General features: G+C 29.5%; 1 protein-coding gene across 1 annotated transcript in view; it reads left to right on the top strand.

Moving 5' to 3' along the window:
• Positions 1-24,307, top strand: part of Ncc69 (sodium chloride cotransporter 69) — a 153,994-nt gene that overhangs the window by 56,461 nt on the left and 73,226 nt on the right. The window contains exon 2 of the mRNA XM_065503348.1: positions 10,591-11,434. Coding sequence (XP_065359420.1) covers positions 11,154-11,434 — 281 coding nt within the window. The 5' untranslated portion in view covers positions 10,591-11,153. The remainder of the gene's footprint in view (positions 1-10,590; positions 11,435-24,307) is intronic.

Raw genomic sequence — 24,307 nt, 5'->3', positions numbered from 1 at the left:
GTCATTCCGTTTGTAATATATTCGGCACAGCCGAATATAGCACTCTTACTTGTTTTTTATTCATATTGGCTGGGTGAGAAAATACTAAAAAAGGTACTAATGAAAAGTTGAATAACTTTTACAGTTTTCATCAGATTTGAAAAATTAAAACCATGTCTTGTTAAGAACTAAATTTTTATCGTTCGTCGTTTTCCAAGTTTTTTTCCCATCGTAGCACCGTGTAATCAGAGTTGCGAAAATTCGTATAATAATGTTTTCAATGAAAAATTGATATAAAATCTGAAAAACTAGTGAACAAAGGTAAGGATTTTTAATATATCTCGCTTAAGTGTTGCATATTTCTTTTGTTTCTACATTTTGTCTATATATTTGCAATGGCTTGATTTAGTTTGTATTTTGTAAATACGAAATTCAAGTTAAAATATCCTTCTATCATTATATTATTCTTATTCTTTATTGCTATGAAAGAGCTCATTCATGGAAATGCATTCACTGAACGTATTCACTTTGACTTATTAATTTCTTATATGAGTGGTTGTTCAACTGGTTCAATCAATGAAAATACTTTCTACATACATACATATGTATGTATGTGTGTATGTATTTATGTATGTTTGTGGTCAGTTTTCACCACATCAGAAAAAACCAGAATTTTTTCCATTTAATAAAATAAAACTTATTATTTGAAATACGAGAAATATGTATTTCAAAGAGCTTTAATAATAAAAACACCTACACCATTTCCAATTGTAGAAAATATTTCACTCTAAATCTTAAAAATCCAAATATTCTTTGAGCCGTTAAAAGTTTTAGCGTTGTATTATAATAATTATGGCTAACCTACATTTTATTTAGTTACACATAAAAACGTCCAAGATTGATGTAAAATTTTTAAGTTTTTATTGTTGTAATTTTTTGTTTTGTTTAGAACATCTGCATAATAATATTTATTTCCGCTCAAACAACACAAACAACAAAAGCAAAAAAAGGAAATACAAATTTATAGAATTTATGACTGTTTCTACTCGTATTTAAGCCACAAAAAATTACAATAAATTAAAAAAATCGTTTTAATTAAAGGTGCACGATTGACAAGAATGATTACAAAATTTGTATTCTACTTGACGTCCGAAAGAGCCCAACGGAAGTGGGATAAAGCAAAAAGGTGTTGAAATATATTTTGGTAAAAATGTAAAATGTTTTTTAAGTTTGGAATTATAATATAATCAAAAAAAAAAAAAACGTGACCCCTAAATCTATACTTCTGTTTCTATTGAACAAATATTAATTTAAACATGATACAACAACATAAGCTACACCCAGTAGAAAATAAATTCTCAATTATACAATTCTTGTAACGTCAAATAAAAGCAAATATAAAAAAATATGAAAAAAATCAAAATCAAAGTTTGACGTTATAGGGCTAAATATTGAAAACTCTCCCTAGTGATTTAATTTAACTAAAACAAGTAAGAGAGCTATATTCGGCTGTGCCGAATATTATATACCCTTCACCAAATTATACTTAAAAATATATTTTTTTTTTAAATATTTTTATTTAAACAAAATCAAATTTTTTTTTAAATTTTTTTTTTCAAATTATTTTAATTTTTTTTTAAAAAAGTTTTTTTCCAAATTTTTTTTAAATTTCTTTAATTAATTTTTTTTGAAAAAGAATTTATGAAAAAAAAAAATTTTTATGAAAAAAAAATTCGGGTTAAAAAATATTTTTTCCGATTTTGACCCATTGTATGTCCAACTTACTATTGTCTTATATACGTCGTTGCAATGAAATATCTATCATTAGATATCCATATTGTCTATATTAATGACTTAGTAATCCAGATATAGGTCAAAAATAGGTCAAAAATCGAGGTTGTCCTAGTATTTTCTCTTATATCTCAGCCATTTGTGGATCGATTTTCTCGATTTGATGTATGAATCGTTTGTAAGTTATTTGGGGGCTTCGGAAAGTTGATTTCAACACATAGACGGACAGACGGACATGGCTATATCGATTCCGCTATCTATAACAATCCAGAATATATATACTTTATGGGGTCGCAAATGAAAAATGTGGAAATTACAAACGGAATGACAAACATATATATACCCTTGCCACTCATGGTGAAGGGTATAACAAGATTTAGATAAATATTTGCTGAAGAGAGGCTCCTTTTTTGTTCTTAAACGTACGTTTTTTACTTTAAACTAAGTTTGAACTAGCCACCTTTAAATCAGGCATTGAAAAATATGACAAATAAAAAGTAAGAGAGCTATATTCGGCTGTGCCGAATCTGGGTCAAAAGATCAATTGAAATATTACTTTTGTTCTAGATGTCTTCTAACACAAAAATTTTAAACTCAATTATTTCGAAATGGCAAAAAAATTATACACTATTGTTTTATTAAGGGGACGATAAAATCTATAAAATATATCACAGTTTAAGGATGAAAAATTAGGTATGAAAAACCTTAATATTAATGACTTAGTAATCTAGATATATATAAAAATAAAATATAAAAAATAGGTAAAAATTCGAGGTTGTCCTTCTTTTTTCCTTATGTCTCAGCCATTTGTGGATTTCAACATACAGACGGACAGACACGAGTGACAAGGGCAATTTCTACATTTTTCATTTGCGACTCCACAAAGTATATATATTCTGGACCGTTATATATAGCGGAGACGATATAGACATGCCCGTCTGTATGTTGAAATCAACTTTCCGTAGCCCTCAAATTACATACATGTATGGTTCATATATCAATATATCCGATATAGACCGGTTCGGTTGCTACTTAAAATCGAGAAAATCGGCTTACAAATGAGCCGAGATATAAGAAAAAAACCAGGACAACATCGATTTTTTACATATTTTTGGATTACTAAGTCATTAATATTGAAATGGTAGATATTTCAAAGACCTTTGCAACGACGTATATAAGGACATAGTAAGTCAGACCTAAAATGGGTTAAAAACTATTTAGCTTTTGTCATAAATTGTTTTCACTAATAACACTGTGCTAGTTGAAAAGGCTGTCAAGTGGGGCACCCGGTGGGTCAAACTAATTCGGGTACGCTAATCGTTTGTTTAGGTTAGCTCGTATTTTCAAGATATACCGCTATCACGTAACTCAAAAACGGTTTAGTTTATTGAATAAAATAAAAAACCGAAATTACGCAATAAAATGAATAAATGTTTTAGAAATACAAAATTTTTTTTGGCATACAAAATATTATTTTTTAGCAAAATTTCTAAATTTTTGTTTTTTAAAACGGCATGAAAAAATTCCAAGTGTACAGAAAATAAATTTTCTCTAAATGATTAAAATCTGTCCACAACTTTTGATTTTATAAACAAAAGATAAAGCAAATATCCCCAAATAACATTTTAAAATTTTTTCCCCTAAAACAAGTCATCTATAAATCTTAAAAATTGTATACATTTTTTGAAAAGAAGACCTAATTTCCTATATTTTGATATATAATATATATAACTTATCTTTTCCACTAGTCAAAATTATGGATTCAAAATCAACAACAAACAGAAAATTTACAGAATCTTGCCGTTTTGTAAAAACGACACTGCATTGCCGACTATTGCAGTATGTACTAAACATAGATGAACACTGCATGATGTAGCTAATTACTACGAGTTATATGTATATTTTATCTTTTGTGAATAAAATTAAAAGTTGTAAACAGATTTTAATCATTTATTCGCGCACAGTGTAATTTAAAAAAATTTTGAAAAAGAAATATTTCCCTAATATCTTGTCGTTAAATATGATGTTTCTGCCAAAAATATGTATAATTGTTTAGTTGAATAAAACCACTAGGTTTCTTAGAAAATTCCAGCTAAAATATGTGATATTGTTATATTATTTTAAGCGTTACTGATTTCCAGTTTAAACTATCTTTAAATTGCAATTAAGTTTTACAAAACTAGCGTATAAACCTTGATTTTTTAATGCTAAGTATAAACTTAATTAAACATTCTTTAAACCAAAAACAAAAGTCGAAGGCAATTAGTTCCTTCCTTACTTTAACAATCGATTTAAAAATCACTCTTGTTAAAATCTTTCTCATTGTGGTTTATATGGTTATATATAGTTATGTTATGTATATATCGCTAATATGCTGCAACAACGTCATAATTCAAAAAAAGTCATTTCGTGAAAAACGGCTTTGAATGTTTTACGATATTTTACTATTACTTAAATAAATTTTCAACAGATCATGCGATTTCCGAAATAAAACCTGATTTAAATAGTAGATATTAATATCTTTCTAATTTGTATATAACCCAAATTTTTACTTATCAAATATTCGAGAAAACATGAATTTTAATTTTGACGTTTACAACAAAAAAACACTCTCATAGAAAAAAGGCTAAAGAACGGCGCATATTTTGTATTACTCAATTCAAAACACCCGGATTTTGAATTATGACGTTGTTACAGCAAATGAGCGATATATTTAAAAAATACAACTTTTTATAATAATAAATCGATTTTGCTCTTTCTTTTAAACACATGCTTAGCAAGAAGCTGAAAATACTTTTATACGTAGTTTCCCAGCAAAGACGTCTATTACTAAGTAACGAGATAAAATCTTAAATTTCTAGCATTGCATATTGAACACAATAGCTCTTTAACTTATTATTTTAACACGGTGATTTCATTGGTGGCAAGTACACTCACTTACTTTGACATCAAAATAGCTATTTACAAGTAATGTCTTTAGTCATTGATAGTTAGAACTCACAGAAATCTTTAGCAGCAAAATCAAAATGTCATCATGTAAATAAGTAGTTATTAAACAGATAACAACTATGACATTATAAGACTACTTCTAAGTAATGCATATACATTGTATTTAGTAGTTATTGGAAAGCAATTGCTAGTCATTACCAAGTTTTTGCTGGGTTACTGATGTATGAATGAATGTTTGTATAATGAAAATATAAATATTGCCAGACGTGCTTTACAAGTTAAAACTTTTGGGTCAATGTGTAGGCGCCAAAAGTGTGAGATGTTGGTAAAAATTGTATAGAATGTACGCACGGTGCGAAAAGTATGTATACTATAGTGTTTTTTTTGGTTTTTGTTACTATTTCGCTTCTACATATAAAAATGTTTAAGTGCACTTCGCTACCCCTACCCAAGTAAAATTAAAAAAATATGAATGATTTCTGATACAAACTAACTACGTACAATGGTACGAACATAACACATGCAAAATATAACTAACTAATTTGGTATGGGAGATACCACTCCACTGTTCTGATCCCACCCATTTTTAAATCTTTTTTGTAAAAAAATAACTCATATCAAGCTTTACTTTAACTTTCCTTTATAAGGGAGGGGTCATTCCTACTACGCCGATCACGCTTAGCTAAACTTCGTACAGGGATCAGGAATAAATTCGTTTTTAGCTAACCTCCGTAGAATGGTAATAAATTGATTGATCCAGAGTTTAAATATTTTTAGAATTATAGATCTCGAGATATTCAAAATTAATTATTTACATTGTGCCACGACAACTACTGCAATCCCGACCATTTTCAGACAATCTCTGTAAAATGGTAAGAGAGCTATGCGGATAAAGTTTGAATAACCTTGCAATTATTACTTTGTATTGAAGGTGACTCACCTCCTTTTCCGACCCCTCCCATTTTGGTTTCACAGATATTCGAAATGAATATTTACTCTGTATGGGAGGTGCTATGCCCTCTAATCTAATTCCGTCTATATTCAGATAAACTCCGCACAGTAATAAGAAATCAATTCGTAAAAAGTTTAAACACTTTTACAATTATAGTTCTACAGATATTCTAAATTAATTATTTACTTTGTATTGGGTGTGCCACGCCCACTATTCCAATCCCGAACAATTTCAGCGAAACTATGCAAAATTATAACAGAGCCATTTAGACTAAGTTTGAAGAATCTTGCAATTATAGTACACAAAATATTTATAAATAACTATTTAATTTGTATGGGAGGTGACTCACCATTTGTTCCAACCCGTCCCATTTTTTATTAAACTTCATGCCGTGATAAGAAATTGATTCATATGAAGTATTTACCCCCATATTCATAAACAGATTTTAAATTTGTCAAAGGTTTATAAAACAAATTTTGAATGGAAATTTTGTTTTATAAACCTTTGATAAATTTAAAAATAAATTGTTTATGCATATGGGAGTTAGAAAACAAAAAAAAAAACAAAAAACACTTTCAAAATATAGTTTTTTAATTGACTTTGAATTACTAAAGTCTTCTTCTTTGTTTTCTATAACAACTCTCACTTAAAACAGAGCGAATTCAATACTGTTTAATTGTTTCTCTTATTTATTTACAACAACAAATTGGACAAACACGCATTGCTTTTTTTGCATTTTAGCTTAAGGTTCACATGTACACGTTTTTGCATATGTGTTAGTAACATCTCTAAACGGTTATAACTCCTAAAAAAACTGAACCGATTTCAATAAAATATATATTCTGCACTTCTGTGAATAAATCCCTTTAAAATGGGATTTCTTGCCCAAATTGAATGTATAATGTGAGCGTAAAAGGGGTCTAAAGAAATCGACTTGCCTATTAATATTATGATGATGATGATGATTGCAAAACAGACGAACATACTAAAAGAGTAATATTAACAACCTGGTATTTTATATTTGACCAAATGTATAAAAAGCAAGGTTGGCTGTCGTTAACACTGATCTACCGGAATTGCTGCAAATAAAGTTACCGAAATGGCCAACAAATATTCTTATCTTTTAACCGTTTCGAATCGGTAGCCATTCTTAATAAAAATATACATATTTTTGACATTTTGAAACTTATTAAATATTAATATTCTTGGTGAATAGTGGTGTTCAGAAGTTTGAAAATGACAAGGTTTTTATCAAGGCTGTTTACCTGTTGGAAACGGTTAAGAGATAACGGCAACGATAATTTTCTATATCTAAATATTGTGATCATTTTGTTAAAAATATTTTCATAAGTTCATATTTTGAATTTTCGCAATTTTGTACGCTTACTTTTTTCATTAAGTGTAAATTAAATAATCCCTTTCAATCAATTGCGTTTCTATTTTGTTCCTAAATATAGAAAAATAATTGAAAAATAAACTTTGTGATAAACTTGTTTGAAATTTATGTTTATAACTTCATCAATATTTTTTTTTGTAAAACATAATGAAAAATAGGATAAAGGATTATAAATGTTTTTAGGGATTAAAAGCAAAATATTTTCAAGCAAAGTTGTGACCAGAATCATTTTTAGAAATTATGTATATGAATGCGCTAATTCATACTAACATTGTTTAAATAGAAACTAAATAGAGGAGGCTTTTGAAGGACATACACTTTAAAAAATTTAAATTTGATGTTTAAATTTACTTTTAATTTAATAGGGATTCGAATTTAGTACATAAATTAAATACAAATGTTTACAGTAACTAAACTATTGTGGAAATTAAATGAAAATAACAACTATACATACATATGTGTACGACAACAATATATTGTTACAAAGAACTCAGTATAGTTGTCGTAAACATGTCGAACCATGTTTTTTCTCTTCAACAGAAAATATTTCTGGAAACTTTCAGCCAGCTCTAGTTTATTTCGTTTGTGCCCTTTTTTTCAGCAGACAGACGGACGGACATGGCTAGATTGTCTTACAATCCTAGGAGGACCCACAATAAGGACTGATATCGAGAAATAAATAGAAAGCATTTTCAAAAGAGCTCCTAACACATCCGGTAGGAAAGCAGGACAGGTTTAAAAACATATAATGCTGAAAGAGTTCATGACATGTACTCTGCTAAAAATTTAGAGGCCAAAGCCAGAGCACGTAAATTGAAGTAAAATTTTATACAAAAATTATACCTGCTGCATAAAGGATGACGAAACGTACGTATGGACAATTTTTCGCAGCTTCCGGGTCAATGTTGCTGATGCTCGAGGGAATGTTGTAGAAAAGTTTAGGATCCAAAAGCAGAAAATTTTGCCAGAACGTTCTTGGCATGGCAAAGAAGCCAAACATTTGTTACAAAGGGCTCTATAAATACTAGGGTATTCAATTAATCGGGTTTCTGGTTTAATCGGTTAATCGAGCAAATAATTAATCGAGGTTTAGATTTATTCGGTTCATAATCGGTTAATTTAAAATTATTCGATTAACCGAATAATTTCTATTTTCATTTTAAATTGAAAATACAACAACGAATTTTGTGTACAAAAACATAAAAAACGGCAAATAATGTATTTGAGATCATTTTTGTAAACATATCGCCTATTTGCTGCAACAACGTCATAACTCTAAATCCGTGTTTTATGAACTGAGTAATACAAAATATGCGCTGTTCTATAATCTTTCATATATCAATTATCAATCAAATCAATTATTTTTTTTTGTTGTCACATCAAAATTAAAATTCATGTTTTCTCGTATATTTGATAAATAAAAATTTGGGTTAAATACAGATTAGAAAGATATTAACACCTACTATTTATATATTTATCTGAAATCGCATGATTTGTTGAAAATTTATTTAAGAAATAGTAAAATGTCATAAAATATTCAAAGATGTTTTTCTCGAAACGATTTTATTTTAAATTATGACGTTGTTGCAGCAAATGAGCGATGTGTGAGTTTTTTAGGGTTTTAGTGAGATCTTCTGAAATAATCTTTTATAAAAAATATGTAGTTTAAACGATTTTTTCTTTAGATTTAATAAAACTTTTCTTGAAATAAAACTCTCTCGCTGATTGGGTATGTTGGAGAAATCAAAAGCACGATAAAGAATATTCCTTTTGGATTGTTTTAGATTTTGATTAATTTAATAGTTACGTTTAGTTATAATAAAAGACTCATTTCAAAAAAAAGTTTCGTCTATACATGTAAATACAAACAAAGTTTCAAATACATGTAAATTAAATATGTCAGTTGTTATACATACTCACTAATCATGTTTATTGGATGTTCAAAAGTATCTAATTTTAATTTGTATTTGAATTGAAACGGAAAAATAAATACAAAAAAATTGTTTTTAAAGTGCAAAAAAAAGGAATTTCGGTTAATCGGTTAATCGACACAAATTAATCGGTTTATTTGTTATTTGAAAATCGGCAATTTCAAATTATTCGAACATTTAACCGTCCAAAATTAATCGGTTAACCGATTAACGGTTAATCGATTGAATACCCTAAAAATACCGAAATTTACATCAAGGAATGTTAGCAAAAAAAGGATGCTTCCACTAATGAGACTTCTTAATGTGCCCACTTATGTTTGGCCTGATTTGGCATCCTTTCACTATGGTAAGCAAGATCTTGATTTGTACAAGAACAATAATGTGGTATTTGTACCAGGAGAGGCAAATCTTCCAAACTGCCTGGAGCTAAGGCCAGTGGAGAGATATTGGGATCTTGTTAAAAGAGAATTGAAGAGCACAAAAATGGTGTCCAAAAAAAGATATCAAACGGTGATGGACAACCTGTTCCAAAAAAAGTGACAGAAATCACTATAAAAACCTTAATGGAAGGGTTTCAGGAAAAGGTATAAATTCATTACTATTGATTAGAACTATAAAATTAATATTTTTTGTAAATTGTAATAATAATTTAAATCAAATTAAAAAAATCTAAACTGTAGGTTTAGTGGTTTCATTTTTATTAACATATGTATATGTACGTATATTAAGATTTTTTTCGATGTCAGTCCTTGTATATACTTTTGTGTGTCAGTGATGAATATTTCAATATTTTACAAAATCAAATATCCCTCATCTTTTTTGATGGTGGGTATAAAAAACTAGTTTTTCCGCCCTTTATTTATTACCATTTATTTAGCTATTGACCCCACAGTGCATCGGTTCTTTTTTTATGTTTTTATTATTTTATGCATTATTTTGCTTCAGGGTAAAAAATTATGACAAATGTCATGAGGAAAAAATAGGTAAAAAGTCTTAAAACACCCCCAACCCTTGAATTCAGTTAATAGCAACATTAGAAATGTAAATATTGTGCAAAAATAAAATTAATATTTTGAAAGCAAACACACATTAACCAAAGAACTTAAATTATACTGTTTACATATGTATGTAAATATTAAATGTTAGAAAGTGTTTGCATATGTAAGTATGTATGTATGTATACAAAATAATAACAATTAATTTAATTTTTAATGAAACGTTTAATTTAAAATAAACATTTTTTCCTTCTTCTCTTTGCAGGTTGAATACACAAGAATAAATGAAAATTGTTTATTTAAAAATGTCACCTTTCTAGAGGTCAGTAAATAAACCAGCCAAACCAACCAACCAACCACCCACTCAACCAAACGTCAATATTAAAAACAATAACAATTTACAATAATAACAATAACAACAATACATAACATGTGTTCATAAGCATTAACGTTTATTTACGTTTGTGTAAAAAAACAAAAACCTTAAACTAAACAAAAAGTGCGGAAGACAGAATGAAAACAAACAAAAATCAATGCTGTCACAAAATATATGTAATAATATTGACAACAATAACATTGACAGCTTATTTATTTTAGTATCATTTCCCATTATTTTTTAAACCAAGAAAGAACCTTCTTCTTTTTTTCTTTCTTCACACTGGATGAAAAACTAAAAGACAAAAACAAAATCTCTCAGAAGCCATTTACAATAATAAGTATCAATTAAACTATACAATAATACTTAGATACTTAGATACATACAACAACAACAACAAAGCGAAGGAATCTCGCAACTTCACAACAAACATATTGCTGGTTGCTGGCATACTTGTGTGTGACGAACTGACATTGTTGACAAAACACTGTCAACATCATCTTCATCATAACGAAAAAATATCACCAGGCCACAGAGCAAAAAAAAAAAAAAAACTTTGTTTTTGTCGTCAACAAAAGATTTTCAACTTTTTATATTTCTTTACATTTTCGTTTGAATGTCTCAAGGGAGCCAGAAAAAGTCAGCGGCTACATCAACCTTTGTTGAACTAAATTGAACACAATTTTACAAACAACCAAACCAAACAAAAGTAACAGATCAGACAGACTACTTTTTATTCAATCCCCTCGACTAGGAATTAGAGAAACAGAAGTAAAACATCGTTATGTCAGATTTTTCTTCATTTGAGATGGGGTCGGTCGATAGACCACCAAATCGTTTTCAAGTAAATCCCGTCAACCACAAAAACAACAATGACAAAGCAGCCTCCACGAATGCTGCTGCTACTGGTGGTGTTGGTGGTGGCGTTGCTGCAACAGCAGACGATGTGCCACATGAAATCTATCGTCGTTTAACTGGAATTGATGGTGAACCCATCGAAGATGATCAATTTAACGAGGACGCCTCTCAAATGCTAAAAGCACAACAACAACACCGAACACAAAGGTAAGTTTCTGCGGATTATTCTTCAATATGTTTCATCAAAAGGACATCAAAAACATTTCAACGAATAGTTTTACAACTTCATATTTAGATACAGTGCCGGACTTAAATATTCAGCTGACGTCACCAAAAATTTATCGATTCAATGCCAAGACGATTAAAAGATGTCATTAAAAAGATAGGCTACTCCACAAAATATTAAACTATTAAAAAAACTATTTTCCTATTAAAAATTAGAAACTGTGTTAATATTTTTGTCTCCTTAAAATCGAACTTCGAAACATTAGTTAAATTTTTTTTCTGAAATGTGCCAACTTATGTTTAGTTTTTCCATATATTTCAATAAGTTATACGTAAATAAATATTTTTTTGAAACCCGTACGAAAGTTGTGGCCTTCGTTTAAAAAATATGGAAGATTAAAGATAAATATGTATGCTGTGTGAATATTTAAGTCCGGCACTGTATGTATGTATGTGGATAAGGTGGTCGGCCGGTCGTTCGGTCTAGTTTGTATTGTTAGTCTTGCATCAAGCATTTCACTTCTTTGGAAAATTAACACTCGTATTTCATAACGACACTATTCAATATCTAGGAAAACTTGATTTGAATGCGAAAAGGCATAACAAAACTATGCATATTTTGCGTAGGAAATTTCGAGAATTCAATTGATATCATATGAGGAATTGGGTTCAAATACAAAGCTTTTGTTCCGAGTAATACTGAATGATTTTGAATTCAAAAAGGCGTAAAATACATAGAGTTGCATAATTATCATTTGATATTGATTGACTGTAGGCCAGAAGTTCTATGGAAATTAAAACTGAATACATCATAAATAATATTGAATTTTTGATACACCAAAAATATCCAATCAATTTTTCTGAGATATTTTCAAACTTTTTCGCCAAAAAGCCCTTATTAGTAAAAACAGAATGTCCTCATGAAGAAAACGCAGTTATATGTATATGTCTTCATACAAGTAAATCTAAGTAAGCAGACGATTTGTAGTAGTCATTGGAAAGTTAGCTATTGAGTAATTGCAAGTCAGTTGCAAGTTTTCGTTGGTATTTTTGTAATCACTTTGAAAATGTGAAATGGGTTGATTGAAAGATTTCAACCTTTCAACTTTGAAAATATGAAACATTTTGTGTATAGCAGTATTTCCGATAAAATTATTTTTCTAAAACTGTTTTTTCTATAGAAAACTTTTTGTCTAACAGTTTTTTCTATAGAAAAATGTGTGGGTATCAATTTTTTCTATAGGAAAATTTGTGTATAACAGTTTTTTCTTTAGAAAATTTTGAGTTTGTCAGTGTTTAACTATTTAAAACTCTAGTATCTCAATTTTGTATTGCATGCGAGAACCTATTCATACCAAGGTCTGCCTGCACAATACAACAATACAAAAGCGGAGCTCAGTGTATGATTCATATTGTTATGCATTTTTTGCAAGATTACAAAATATTTTAAGTGAAAATTTACAAAAATGACACAAAGAAAAACAGGCTGATCAGGGAAAGAAGAGCAGCTGCGGAACGCGGAAACTGAAAGAGAACGCAAATCACGTCTTGAGGAAAATCGCGGAAGAACATCTACGTCTAGAGCCGCAGAAACGGAAAGAGAACGGGAATCACGGCTTCAGCAAATGCTTCACAGGTAATCTTCATCGAGAGCTGCAGAGACGCCATAAAATCATATCGAAAGACTGGAAGCCAATCGATCCCGAATGGATCGATCAAGAGAAAGAATCGATTTAAATTTGGCGGCATTTCATTACAATAAGGATGATGACACAGGAATCACAAGGATGTATTGGTTGGTGCAATGAACAAACTTTGCTTACATTGCAGAGTTTTGAAGTTCCCCAAGGCATCTACGGGAATGTGCTAGTCGAACGGTAAAGTTATTCTGCCACCAATTTTTGAGCCGCTACTAAGTAACATTTCCGGCTCCACTCCGATTTCCAAGCACTGCTTTCACATGACGTCCTTCAGTCCTTCGGGCCAACAAATATCGTAAACAAGGTCGGATTCTGACAGAAATGTATGACAGAATTGGATCATTGCACCCGCTTCACAATGATGATGCGAAGTTCCTTCAAATGTATTTCACTGGCAATGAAGCTACATAAGCCGAACGCTATCAACATGCGTGTACATTTCCTTCAAGACCCTTCTGCCGAAACATTCACAAAACAATTGTTGGACATCGGAAATGGAAAAATTCCAAATGCAAATGAATATTCAAACCATTATCGATAAGGTATTCCAAAGTCTTAACAACCAACTACAAAAATTTGGATTGATTGTGTGTTGAAGCATGGACCACCAATAATGCTTCTCTGCAACTTAAACGCGTTTACCGATGATTTCCAACGATTTGAATTCAAGCGTCTCCAGTTCCTGTTTCTTCTATGTCTTTGCCTTTATATAAAAGCACAAGGCCAATCATTAACTATTGCCGGCTTACATTTGGAAAATTCATGTTTATCACACTGTACTTATAGATAACTGCTACAACTTTGCCATAGCACCACCTCATCTGCCGTCATCTGGCTACAGATAATAAGTGTTTCGGGTGCGAAGTCACGTCGGGTGAGTCCGAGTCATAGTTTTTCCCGCCACAGTATATTAATAAATTTAAAACGCACCAAACACTGAATACCGCTGAATACGTGTAAAACTATATTGAGCTTGTCAAAAACAGCTCATTACAATACCAAGCCAAACGTATTATAAATAAAAGTTCAAAAACTTTAGAAAACCATTACCGATTAAACATTTAGTTTGAAGTGGAAGAAATTTTAATGAGTTTGGGTGTTTAGTAAAATAAGAAATATAAATAAAAAACAATACAATACAATTTGTTAAAAAATGTCTTTATGATTGAATTTGTTGCTAGAAATTAATAAATTTATATTTTCAAATCGAATCAGTGTAATGTTTGCAAACATTTCAATGTTAAGAGAAGATAGATGAACATTGTGTACAAATACAAATAAATTTCTAATAATTATTAATTTTCTATTGTATGAAAATGTAATGCAATCAATTGTTTTAATATGCATTGCTCAACTGTGTCATACTGTCGATATTTATTTGTACTGATTTTTTCTATCTCAAACATTTATTTCTAAATACATACATATGTATCTACTGTGTACAGTTGTACATCTATATCCATCTATCTATATATTATTTATTATCTTTCAATTTAAGTAAAACAAAACAAGAATAATATTTGACTCCCTCTCACTTTATAAAAAATCATAATCGAAATATTTTACCCTCAAATCTAAGTAATAATATTTGTATATTTTAAATATTTATGTGTGTTTTCCATAGACAGTATTTTACGAAATAAATTATTTCGTATATTTTTGTTTCTGTTGTTTTTTGCAAGATATTAAAAGAAATGTAATTCGTTGTGCTTCATAATTTGATGCTCTTTGGATTATTGTAATGTCATTCTACAGCATAATGACTGATTATCTCAGCTATTTCACTATGAGATTGACAGTTTTTCTTCTATAGTATTTCCCAAAATGTTGCCGTTGAGATTAATATAAACGCATTATTTATTTTGTTTTTATTTTCTGTATAACTTAAGGTTAATATAAGTACTTTTTTCGAAAAAAATCGCGAAAAATGATAGTATCAACCATATATATGCTTACAGTAAACAAATATATGTTTGTGACAACCATTCTTATTATGAAGGACTTATCATATTATGTTGCTCTCGGCTTAAGGCTTATCATAATCTGAGAACAACATATTATGATAAAATTATTCATCATAAATATGGTTGCCACAAACATATATTTGTTTACTGTAACCATATATATGGTTGATACAATCATGTGAATCATAAATTAACCATATTATGGTTACCACAATCATGTAAATAGTTACTGTGACTATAATATTGTTAAAAATCTTGTAACACTATTTAAATGGTTGCAGTAACCATGTCCAATTATAGTTTTTCTCTGCGTGTAGGTAAAAAACATAAAATTTTAATTTTCAATGGTGAATATCTCGTAAACTATAAAAGATAAAATATAGTTATAGTAGATTCTACATATAGTATACAAATATTTTAAATCGGATCGAGAACAAAAATTTGGCATCATTTTTAATTTGTAATATACCCGAGACACCCCAATTTTTGGTCTTGAGTGTCGCCGCACCTTAGTATTGACAGTCCAAATTAAAAACATAAGTTCAGCAACACCTTCTCTATAGTCTTGGGAAATTTTATTAAAATCGGATTATCGATTTAGAAGTTTCCCCCACTGTCACCCAAAAGCTCGTTTTAGTTCTCACACAACTACGATATGAAATTTTTTAACCATCCTCGGTTGAAGTTTATCGTTAATCTTCTCCATTTGCAAAGATTCATCTTTTCTTCCTTTCTTTCATTGCGAATAAGCCCAAACATAGTCAAGTTTCTTAAAAGGCTCAATAAAATGTTAGCATATTTAAACAAAAATATAAAATACGAAAGGAAAATTGGGAAGCTCGATTTTGATTTTAGACCATTGGTAGGCGTTCATATTGTTGAGATTACGAACATTTTCGTGAATTTACACGTACACAACCCGAAAGTAAACAAAACACACAGCAAGAGCGTAAAAAATACAAATAAATCATTTAGTTGCAAACAATAGAGCGTAAAAATACAAATATTTCATTCTGTTGCTTGATGTTGTTGCGGATTTTTTATTTTTAACCCATACATGCACACAAAATACAATTTCTCTTTTTGCGCTTCCCTGTTTTATAGACCCATGGTTTCTTCGGAAAAACTTCTTAGAATTCGTCGTAGACTACGATTTTGATAACCGCTTGGTCTAGAATAAATTTACCCACTCTAACTAATATATACCCTTGCCACTCATGCGAATCTAAAACGTGAATCTAAAACGAATTTCAATGCTAATTTTTTTTTTAGTTATTTCTAATACGTTGTTATTTATTTACCAAAAATCTCAGTATATACCTCGCAATTCCACTAAATATTCGCTTTTGTTGTTGAAATTTAAATTTAAGTTTAAATTTATGTTAGTAGTGATACTCGGATGACATGCAAACTACAAACACACCACATTAAACTTTAAATTAAAATATTTATGGCACAACTTTTTGGCCACAAAGGAAATTTATAAACCAGACTTAATTACACCATTTGCAGTTAACATTTAACATATTCGTTCTATTTATGTTCTCTCAATACAATAAATTTTAATTTTCAGCCAACAAAAAAAGGGAATATTTTTAAACTTTAAATAACAATGTAGTGACTAACAGTAGGACACTGAAGTACTTTTAAAATAAAATACAATATGTTCATTTTTAACTCAAACACAGACAAATTGAACTTTTTTTTTATTAAACAAGTTTTCAGGAAATATTTTCGATTAATAAAAAAAAGACAAAAGCTTGAGAAAAAAATGTTTGTCATTTTCATAAAAACAATACAAACAAACAAAAATCAAAACATTTTTCTGCAAACAGCAAAACCAATATAATTTAACGTGAATAATCGTTGGTTTGTAGCTTTAAAGCAGAATGTTTAAAAAAAATGTTTTTCCTTATTTTTATTATCATCCACATCAAAGTGTTGGATGTATAAGTTTGTCATTGTGTGTGTAACATTGAGAAATATTCATTTATTATATATTTTTTTGATTCTTATAAATTTCAAATGGATTTAGCATTGTGTATGTGTAAAACTTTACCAACATTACTTAGATTCAAGACAAAACTTTTAAAATCTGCCTAAGCAGTACGGTATTGAAAATTAATAAAATCGCTACAGGGTCAAGAAAGCTTTGAACCAAAATGTGAGACAACCTCGTGTTTTCCCAAAACAATTAGTTTTTTTACTGTAGCTATCTGTGATTGTTCTTCTGTTTGATATCAAAGTTGAGAAAGCTGACTGAAATTTTCCACAAATACACTCTGTTGGCAAGCTTTGATTTCACGCACAGACAAAATATATCTATTTGTGCATGTTTACTGTAACCATTTTAACATTTTACCAAGATTTTTAATAATATTATAGTCATAGTAACTATTTATACGATTGTGGTAACCATAATATGATTAATTTACGATTCACATGATTGTATCAATGGTTACAGTAAATTGTATATATGGTTACAGTAAACAAGACTATGTTTGTGACAACTATATTTATGATGAATCATTATATCATAATATGTTGTTCTCAGCTTGTGATATCCATAGGACGAGAGCATGTTTGCCTTCCAGTTCAAATCAATGGTACATCAATACATATATCGGGTGTAGTGCTGGTTCGCTTGCTATTTAAAATCGGGAAAATCGACCCACAAATAGCTAAGATATAAGCAACAAATAAAGATTAGATATTTTTGACTAATCTTCCTTATTTTGTAGATCCTAATTTTGTGGTTTATCGATTTCTGAGTGACCCATGCTTAAAATTTTTGCAAAATCGGATAACATTTAAAGGTTGCGCATTTTATTCGAAGTTTCTAGTTTTCAAAAAAGATTAAAAAAACTTAATGTTAAAAAAAAGTTATGAAAAAAATTGTTTTAGTATTTATGAGGATTAAAATCGCAAATAAAGTAATATAGGAAGCGCTGAGATCGATTTGAAATTGAGGGATTTAAAGTAAATTTAATTTTTGGTCACAAATTTGGTAAAATTATTTCTTAAAAATCCATTTTATAGCCTATTTTCATATATTTAATTTCAGATTGTGTCGCTAATTTACATTATCGTAATTACAAATTTCTAGAATATTGTTAACCCTTTTATATCTGCGGTCTGAAATGTCCAAAACAGCAGAGGTAGACCTCTAAGCTTGGACTTTTATCACCATAAAATTTGTTTCCAAACTTTATCTTCAAGTATACCAGAGCTGTAAATGAATCACTCATTTTTGAATTAATTCGCGAATCATTCACACAAAAAAATGAATTGAATGAAATTTGAGTCAATTCAAATGAATTTGGTAAAAATGAATTGCAATTCGTTTCCAATTCAAATGAATTGAATTGATTTTGAATTAATTCAAATGAATTTTGTAAAAATGAATTGCAATTCGTTTAGAATTCAAATGAATTGAATTGATTTTGAATTAATTCAATTCATATGAATTGAATTGATTTTGAATTAATTCAATTCATTTGAATTGAATTGATTTTGAATTAATTCAAACGAATTAAAAAAAAAATTAGCAATTCATTTCCAACTCCGACGCGAAATTCGCAGCATATTTAGCAGATTCTTCAATGTCATTAAGTATGCAGTATAATTAATCGACGGTTAAAAAGTCTTCCTTTAAATATAATGCGCCGTTACCATCGTCACGTGGATTTCTTTCAGATGATAATTTTGAAAAGCTATTGTTGTTTAAGGTGAATGATGCATTCTAATTAAATCGAATTAGCCTTATTTATGAAACTCAATTGTGTTTTGAACTACATACATTGTTATTTTTCCTGATTTTTGATTATTTTTGGAAGATAGTTTTATTTTTTTGAAATAAATATAATATAAATATTAGCAAAAAGTTTGTTGTTGGGTGGTCGTGGGTCACAAAATTTCAAAAATTATTAATTGCTTCTTGAATATTAAATATTTTTTGTCGTTCAGCGTATTTCAAAATAAAAATCAGTTCTTCTTGAAGAAATAAACTCCAAACACCATGTTTTCATTGATCAGGTGCGTATACAGGACAAGGCTTTTCAATTGTTGTACTGGATATTTTCATTTTGGTAGGAGAATCTGCTCTTGAATTTGATTGATTGCAACTCATTTTTGAATCATTCTTTTGAATTGCTATTCTTTTTTCTAATTCATTTGAATTAATTCAAAATCAATTCAATTCAAATGAATTGTAAATGAATTGCCACTCATTTTTACAAATTCATTTGAATTGGAAATGAATTGAAATTCATTTCTGCCTAATTCGTTCGAATTGATTCAAATTTCATTCAATTCATTTTTTCAATTCAATGAATTAATTCAAAATTTAGCTAATTCATAATGAATTAAAATCAAAAAAGAATGATTCATTTACAGCTCTGAAGTATACTTTGGTGAAGTGTAAACAAGATTCGGCACAGCCGATTATAACATTCTTACTGGTTTTTTCTCTGTTTGTCTTTACTTGTATGTATGTTTAGGAGGTTTGTTTCATAAAGTTCATCTCAATTCTAAAGATGAAAATACAATTGCTTCAAAATATCTTTAAGATTGAAGCAACCATCTACCTACTCGTATGTAATCTTCTGTTTTCACAACAGACAAAATGTAAAAAAGAAGGATTTCCGTATCTCGGAAGGAATACTGTAATATAAACAAAACTATATACACTGAAAATTATTAAATTTAAGCATTTGTAGGTCATAACTACGGTACTGTGAAATAGCTCCCAATGAAATAATTCCCAAACTTGAAAAATGAAATAACTACCAAAAGGTAAAATGAAATTACTCCCAATAATCGGCGGTTTCATAATTTTAAAAATACTACTCCCAAAAAAGCGAAATAACTCCCAATGAAATAAATCCCAATAGAAATGAAATAATTCCCAATCCGAAGCAAAAAAAGGAACTACAAAAATGAAATTATTCATCGCTTACCAAACATTTTTTGCATTGCGGGCCTATGAGCGAAGCCGGTTTTTTATACACCCCAGAGGAGAAAACCTTAGCGCCCGGCCGAAGTCCGCCAATGCAAAAAACTTTTCTGAGTGAAGCCAGTTTTTGATATTTATGGGTTCTGCTTTTGCAAAGTAGAACCTAACAAAAATGAAACATCTCCCAATACAATGAAATAACTCCTAATTCCCAAAATAAAATGAAATAAAATCCAACAAAAATTTTATTGGGAGTTGTTTCATTGAGAGTTGTTTCATAATGAAATAAGTCCTAAGTTGTATGAAAAATTCGTTGGGTGTTATTTCATCTTTTCGTGGGGAGTTATTTCATTTGGAAGTTATTTCACGGTACCCATAACTACAGGTTTCAGAATTTCAAAAAAGTGACCAAAAAACTAAAAAAACTTTTTTAAAATTTTATCATATTAAGATAATCCAAAAAGGTTTTCGTTGCCCATATGAAAAAGTCATTAGCGTAGTTGAAAAATATACTTTTTCATTTAAATTTTATTTCATTTGAGTGTATTCCCAGTGTAGACATGTTGAAACTCAAACAGTAGAACAAGAAGAAAAACACATATCTTAAATTCCGATTGTATCCATGACACATATTTGTGTGAAACCCTTATTTTAAAAGGCAAATAAAGGTCATTAGAAATTTACAATAAACTAAATTCACTTTTTATTTTCCCATCCTAAGTACATACATATGTAAGTAAGTAAGTAAGTAAGTATGTGTAGCTAATTTATTTGGAAAATTTGTTTGGGCTTACATTTTTCTTGAAATACATTATTTTGATTGATAATTTAACGGCATGTGTTTGATATGATGATTTAGTAACGATCTGGTTATATTTAAGCAACATCAACGACAGTTGCATATAAATTGCTTAAATGTTCTAAACAAAATCCTTGATAGACTTTTACAAAGAAATACGCGAGTATAAAATCAAATCAAGGATGTTTGCTACATAAAAAACATCCTTTTAAATTGCGTTATTGAATTTGAAAGAAACGATGCGAACATGATTGGATTTTTGTTAGCATCTTTTTTTTTCGACTGTCTCGCTATTTTTTTTTAACGTTTTCTTTATAAAATGGGGGCATTTAACTGACTGATAAAATGTTAAACTACGTATGAATGATAAAGCAAATTGTGCTTAATAAAATCAACTAGAGCTTAGCAAACATTTCTGAAATACAAAATAAATTGTAATGCATATATTTATAAAATTTGTCAAATAACTCTTCTACAAATACAACTATTAAATCATTTTACTATTAAGTATTTATGAATGATGTATGTAGCATTTTAAATATTTAAATCGTTTAGTATTTGTATTCGAATTTATAGTTATTTATAGAATGCATTACAATTTGTTGTATGTTTGAACGATAATACAATGATGTAGTACCCTCCCTAACAGCAAAACAAACTTAACAGCAAAACACAAACGGAGAAGCATTTTTTGTTTGTATTTAAAATTAAACAAATGAGAAATGTGCACTTAAGCTTTAATTGCTTTAAAACCGGAACAGTATTTTGTACAACTAAGAATGATCGAATTCATCAAGCTCCACAAACCTTGTCCGCTTTGAAAAATTTCAACGTTTTTTCATATATTTCATATATTATAACCAAGCTTTCATTTAAGTCAGCATCTGTTTAAATTCAGAAGTTACATTTGATATGCAAGTATGTATACACATTTTGCATGCAATATATGAAAAAACGTACAAATTTGTCAAAAGGGGGCAAGGTTTTGTGAAGCTTCTGAAGACTAAATATAGGCTTTTTATATAAGTATTTGATATTGGTGATATACCGAATTATTTCCAAAAAAAAAAAAACAAGTAAGAAAGTATGGTTGGTCAAGCCCGACCATATAATACCCTACACTAAGTAAAAGAGCAAAAACATTTTTCTTTTAAAATTTCAATAATTTATATTTTTGAGTGATTTTCGGAAGTGGGCCTTATATGGGGACTATGATCAATTATGGACCGATCACCATGAAATTAGGTCGTGTGATTTATGTCTATATGAAAGTTTACTATGTTGAATTTTGTGAGTATACCAACATTTTTAAGCGATTTATTCACGTTAAATTGATTTGCGGTAGCGGGTCTATATGGGAGCTATGACTAATTATGGACCGATCGTAACAAAATTTGGTGACATGAATTTTGTGTATATAAAACTATAAATTATATATTAAACATTTATGACCGATAAAGTCCAATTTAGGAAGGACATTTGTATGGGGGCTAGGTGAAATAATGGACCGATTTCAGCCAGTTTCAATAGGTCCTTGGGCCGAAAAAATAATATGCACCAAATTTGATCGAAATATCTTCAAAATTGCGACCTGTACTCTGCGCACAAGGTTTACATGGACAGCCAGCCAGCCAGCCAGCCAGCCAGCCAGCCAGCCAGCCAGCCAGCCAACCAGACGGACGGACATCCTTTAATCGACTCAGAAAGTGATTCTAAGTCGATCGGTATACTTTAAGGTGGGTGTTAGACTAATATTTTTGGGCGTTACAAACATCTGCACAAACGCATAATACCCTCCCCACTATGGTGGTGTAGGGTATAAAAAACTTTTCTAAGCCACTGTGCAACGCTGGGCCACATGTTGCAATACCTGTTAAGAAGTATTTAGAATGAAGTGGTTGGAATATTTTGCCCCGTCCGACTACTATTTGATTCGAACGATGCAGAACGCTCTCTCTGGGATAGGCTTTACTTTGAAAAAGTGTATACGAAATTGGCTTGATTCGTTCTTGTCCTTGAAAGATGAGCAGTTCTTTGGGCTCGGTATCCTTATGTTGCCAGAAAGACTCTGAATAAATTTATGATGTACAAATGTTTCAAAGTGAAACCTAGATTTTAAGGGTTCTTTCTATAAATCGTCTATCGAACAGCTGACTTTTTACTGAAACAAATCAAAATCGCATTTTTGGTTTTTAAAAAATCAAACAATCAACGTTATCCCAAAGATTCGAAAAGTCGAATTTACATTTTTTGATAAAAAAAAGTTGACTTTTTGTTTCAATTATAGGACCATTTAAAAATATACGAGTGATATTAGAGCGATTATTACAACTTGCCTTTATGTTCGAAATAGTAAAAGTTAACTTTAAGGGTAACTTTTTCTATTACTTAATGTTACCTTTTAGTATTACGAACATAAAGGCATGTTGTAATAATGGCCCTTAGACTATCAATTATTTTTTCGATACTGCTGAACTGCTGATGTTTTTCTCTTTACATTTTATCATATAAATGGGTAGGTATGGTAGGCACTGCGATCAGAAGTAAGTTTGCATGCTGTAATATTTTAAAATGTTGTATTTTTTGCTACTAAAAGGTGTGTAAAAAGCAGCTTACTACTTTTCTTACCTTTTTAAAAAAAATTCACTTATATACTTTAATGTTTAAGAGTTTATGGAAGGGATTCTTTGTTGAACATTTCAGCAAGAAACTTTCAAATGCAAAGTACTTACATATATTTTAACAACAGCTTCAGACATTAAAGCTATTTTCAAATTGTTCAAATATTTGAATGGAGTGCCCATTAAAAAACTAAGAAGAACATTTAAAGTTTAGTAAATAGAAAGTTATTTTAGTTACATTGAAAGTAAAATCAAATACAAATTTGTTAGATTTTTTTTGTTTACATTTCTTACATCAAATATTTGAACAAAATGTAAGTACGTACTTACCTACCTACCTACCTCAACAAAACATTTTCTATAAAGCATACAGCTGTACCTAATCTGGAATGTACATACATATACATATATATGTATGTATATTCATTCATGAATACTTGCTGTAGTTGTGGGCTATAAATGTTTGTGGCAACATTAAACATCCGATGGCTGCTTGAGGTATCTTAAAGTTTAACTTTAAGATGACTGTCACACAGGCAACAATGTATACTTCGAACAAAATAATAAAAAATACAAGAATAGAGGTCAAAGGTTAAGCTAAAATATACTTATACATATTATTATGCCCTTCACCTTCGTGAGAAGTGTATATATAAGTTTATCATTCCGTTTGTAATTTCCACAATATAATTTTGCGACCCTATAAAGTATATACATATATTCTGGATCTTTATAGATAGCGAAGTCGATTAAGACTTGTCCGTCTGTCTGTTGAAATCAACTTTCCGAAGCCCCCAAATAACTTACAGACATATAC

The sequence above is a fragment of the Calliphora vicina genome, chromosome 3 (assembly GCF_958450345.1).
Source record: "Calliphora vicina chromosome 3, idCalVici1.1, whole genome shotgun sequence".
Taxonomy (NCBI): domain Eukaryota; kingdom Metazoa; phylum Arthropoda; class Insecta; order Diptera; family Calliphoridae; genus Calliphora; species Calliphora vicina.
The sequence above is the reverse complement of the archived record's forward strand: the minus strand, read 5'-3'. Positions and strand labels throughout refer to the sequence as shown.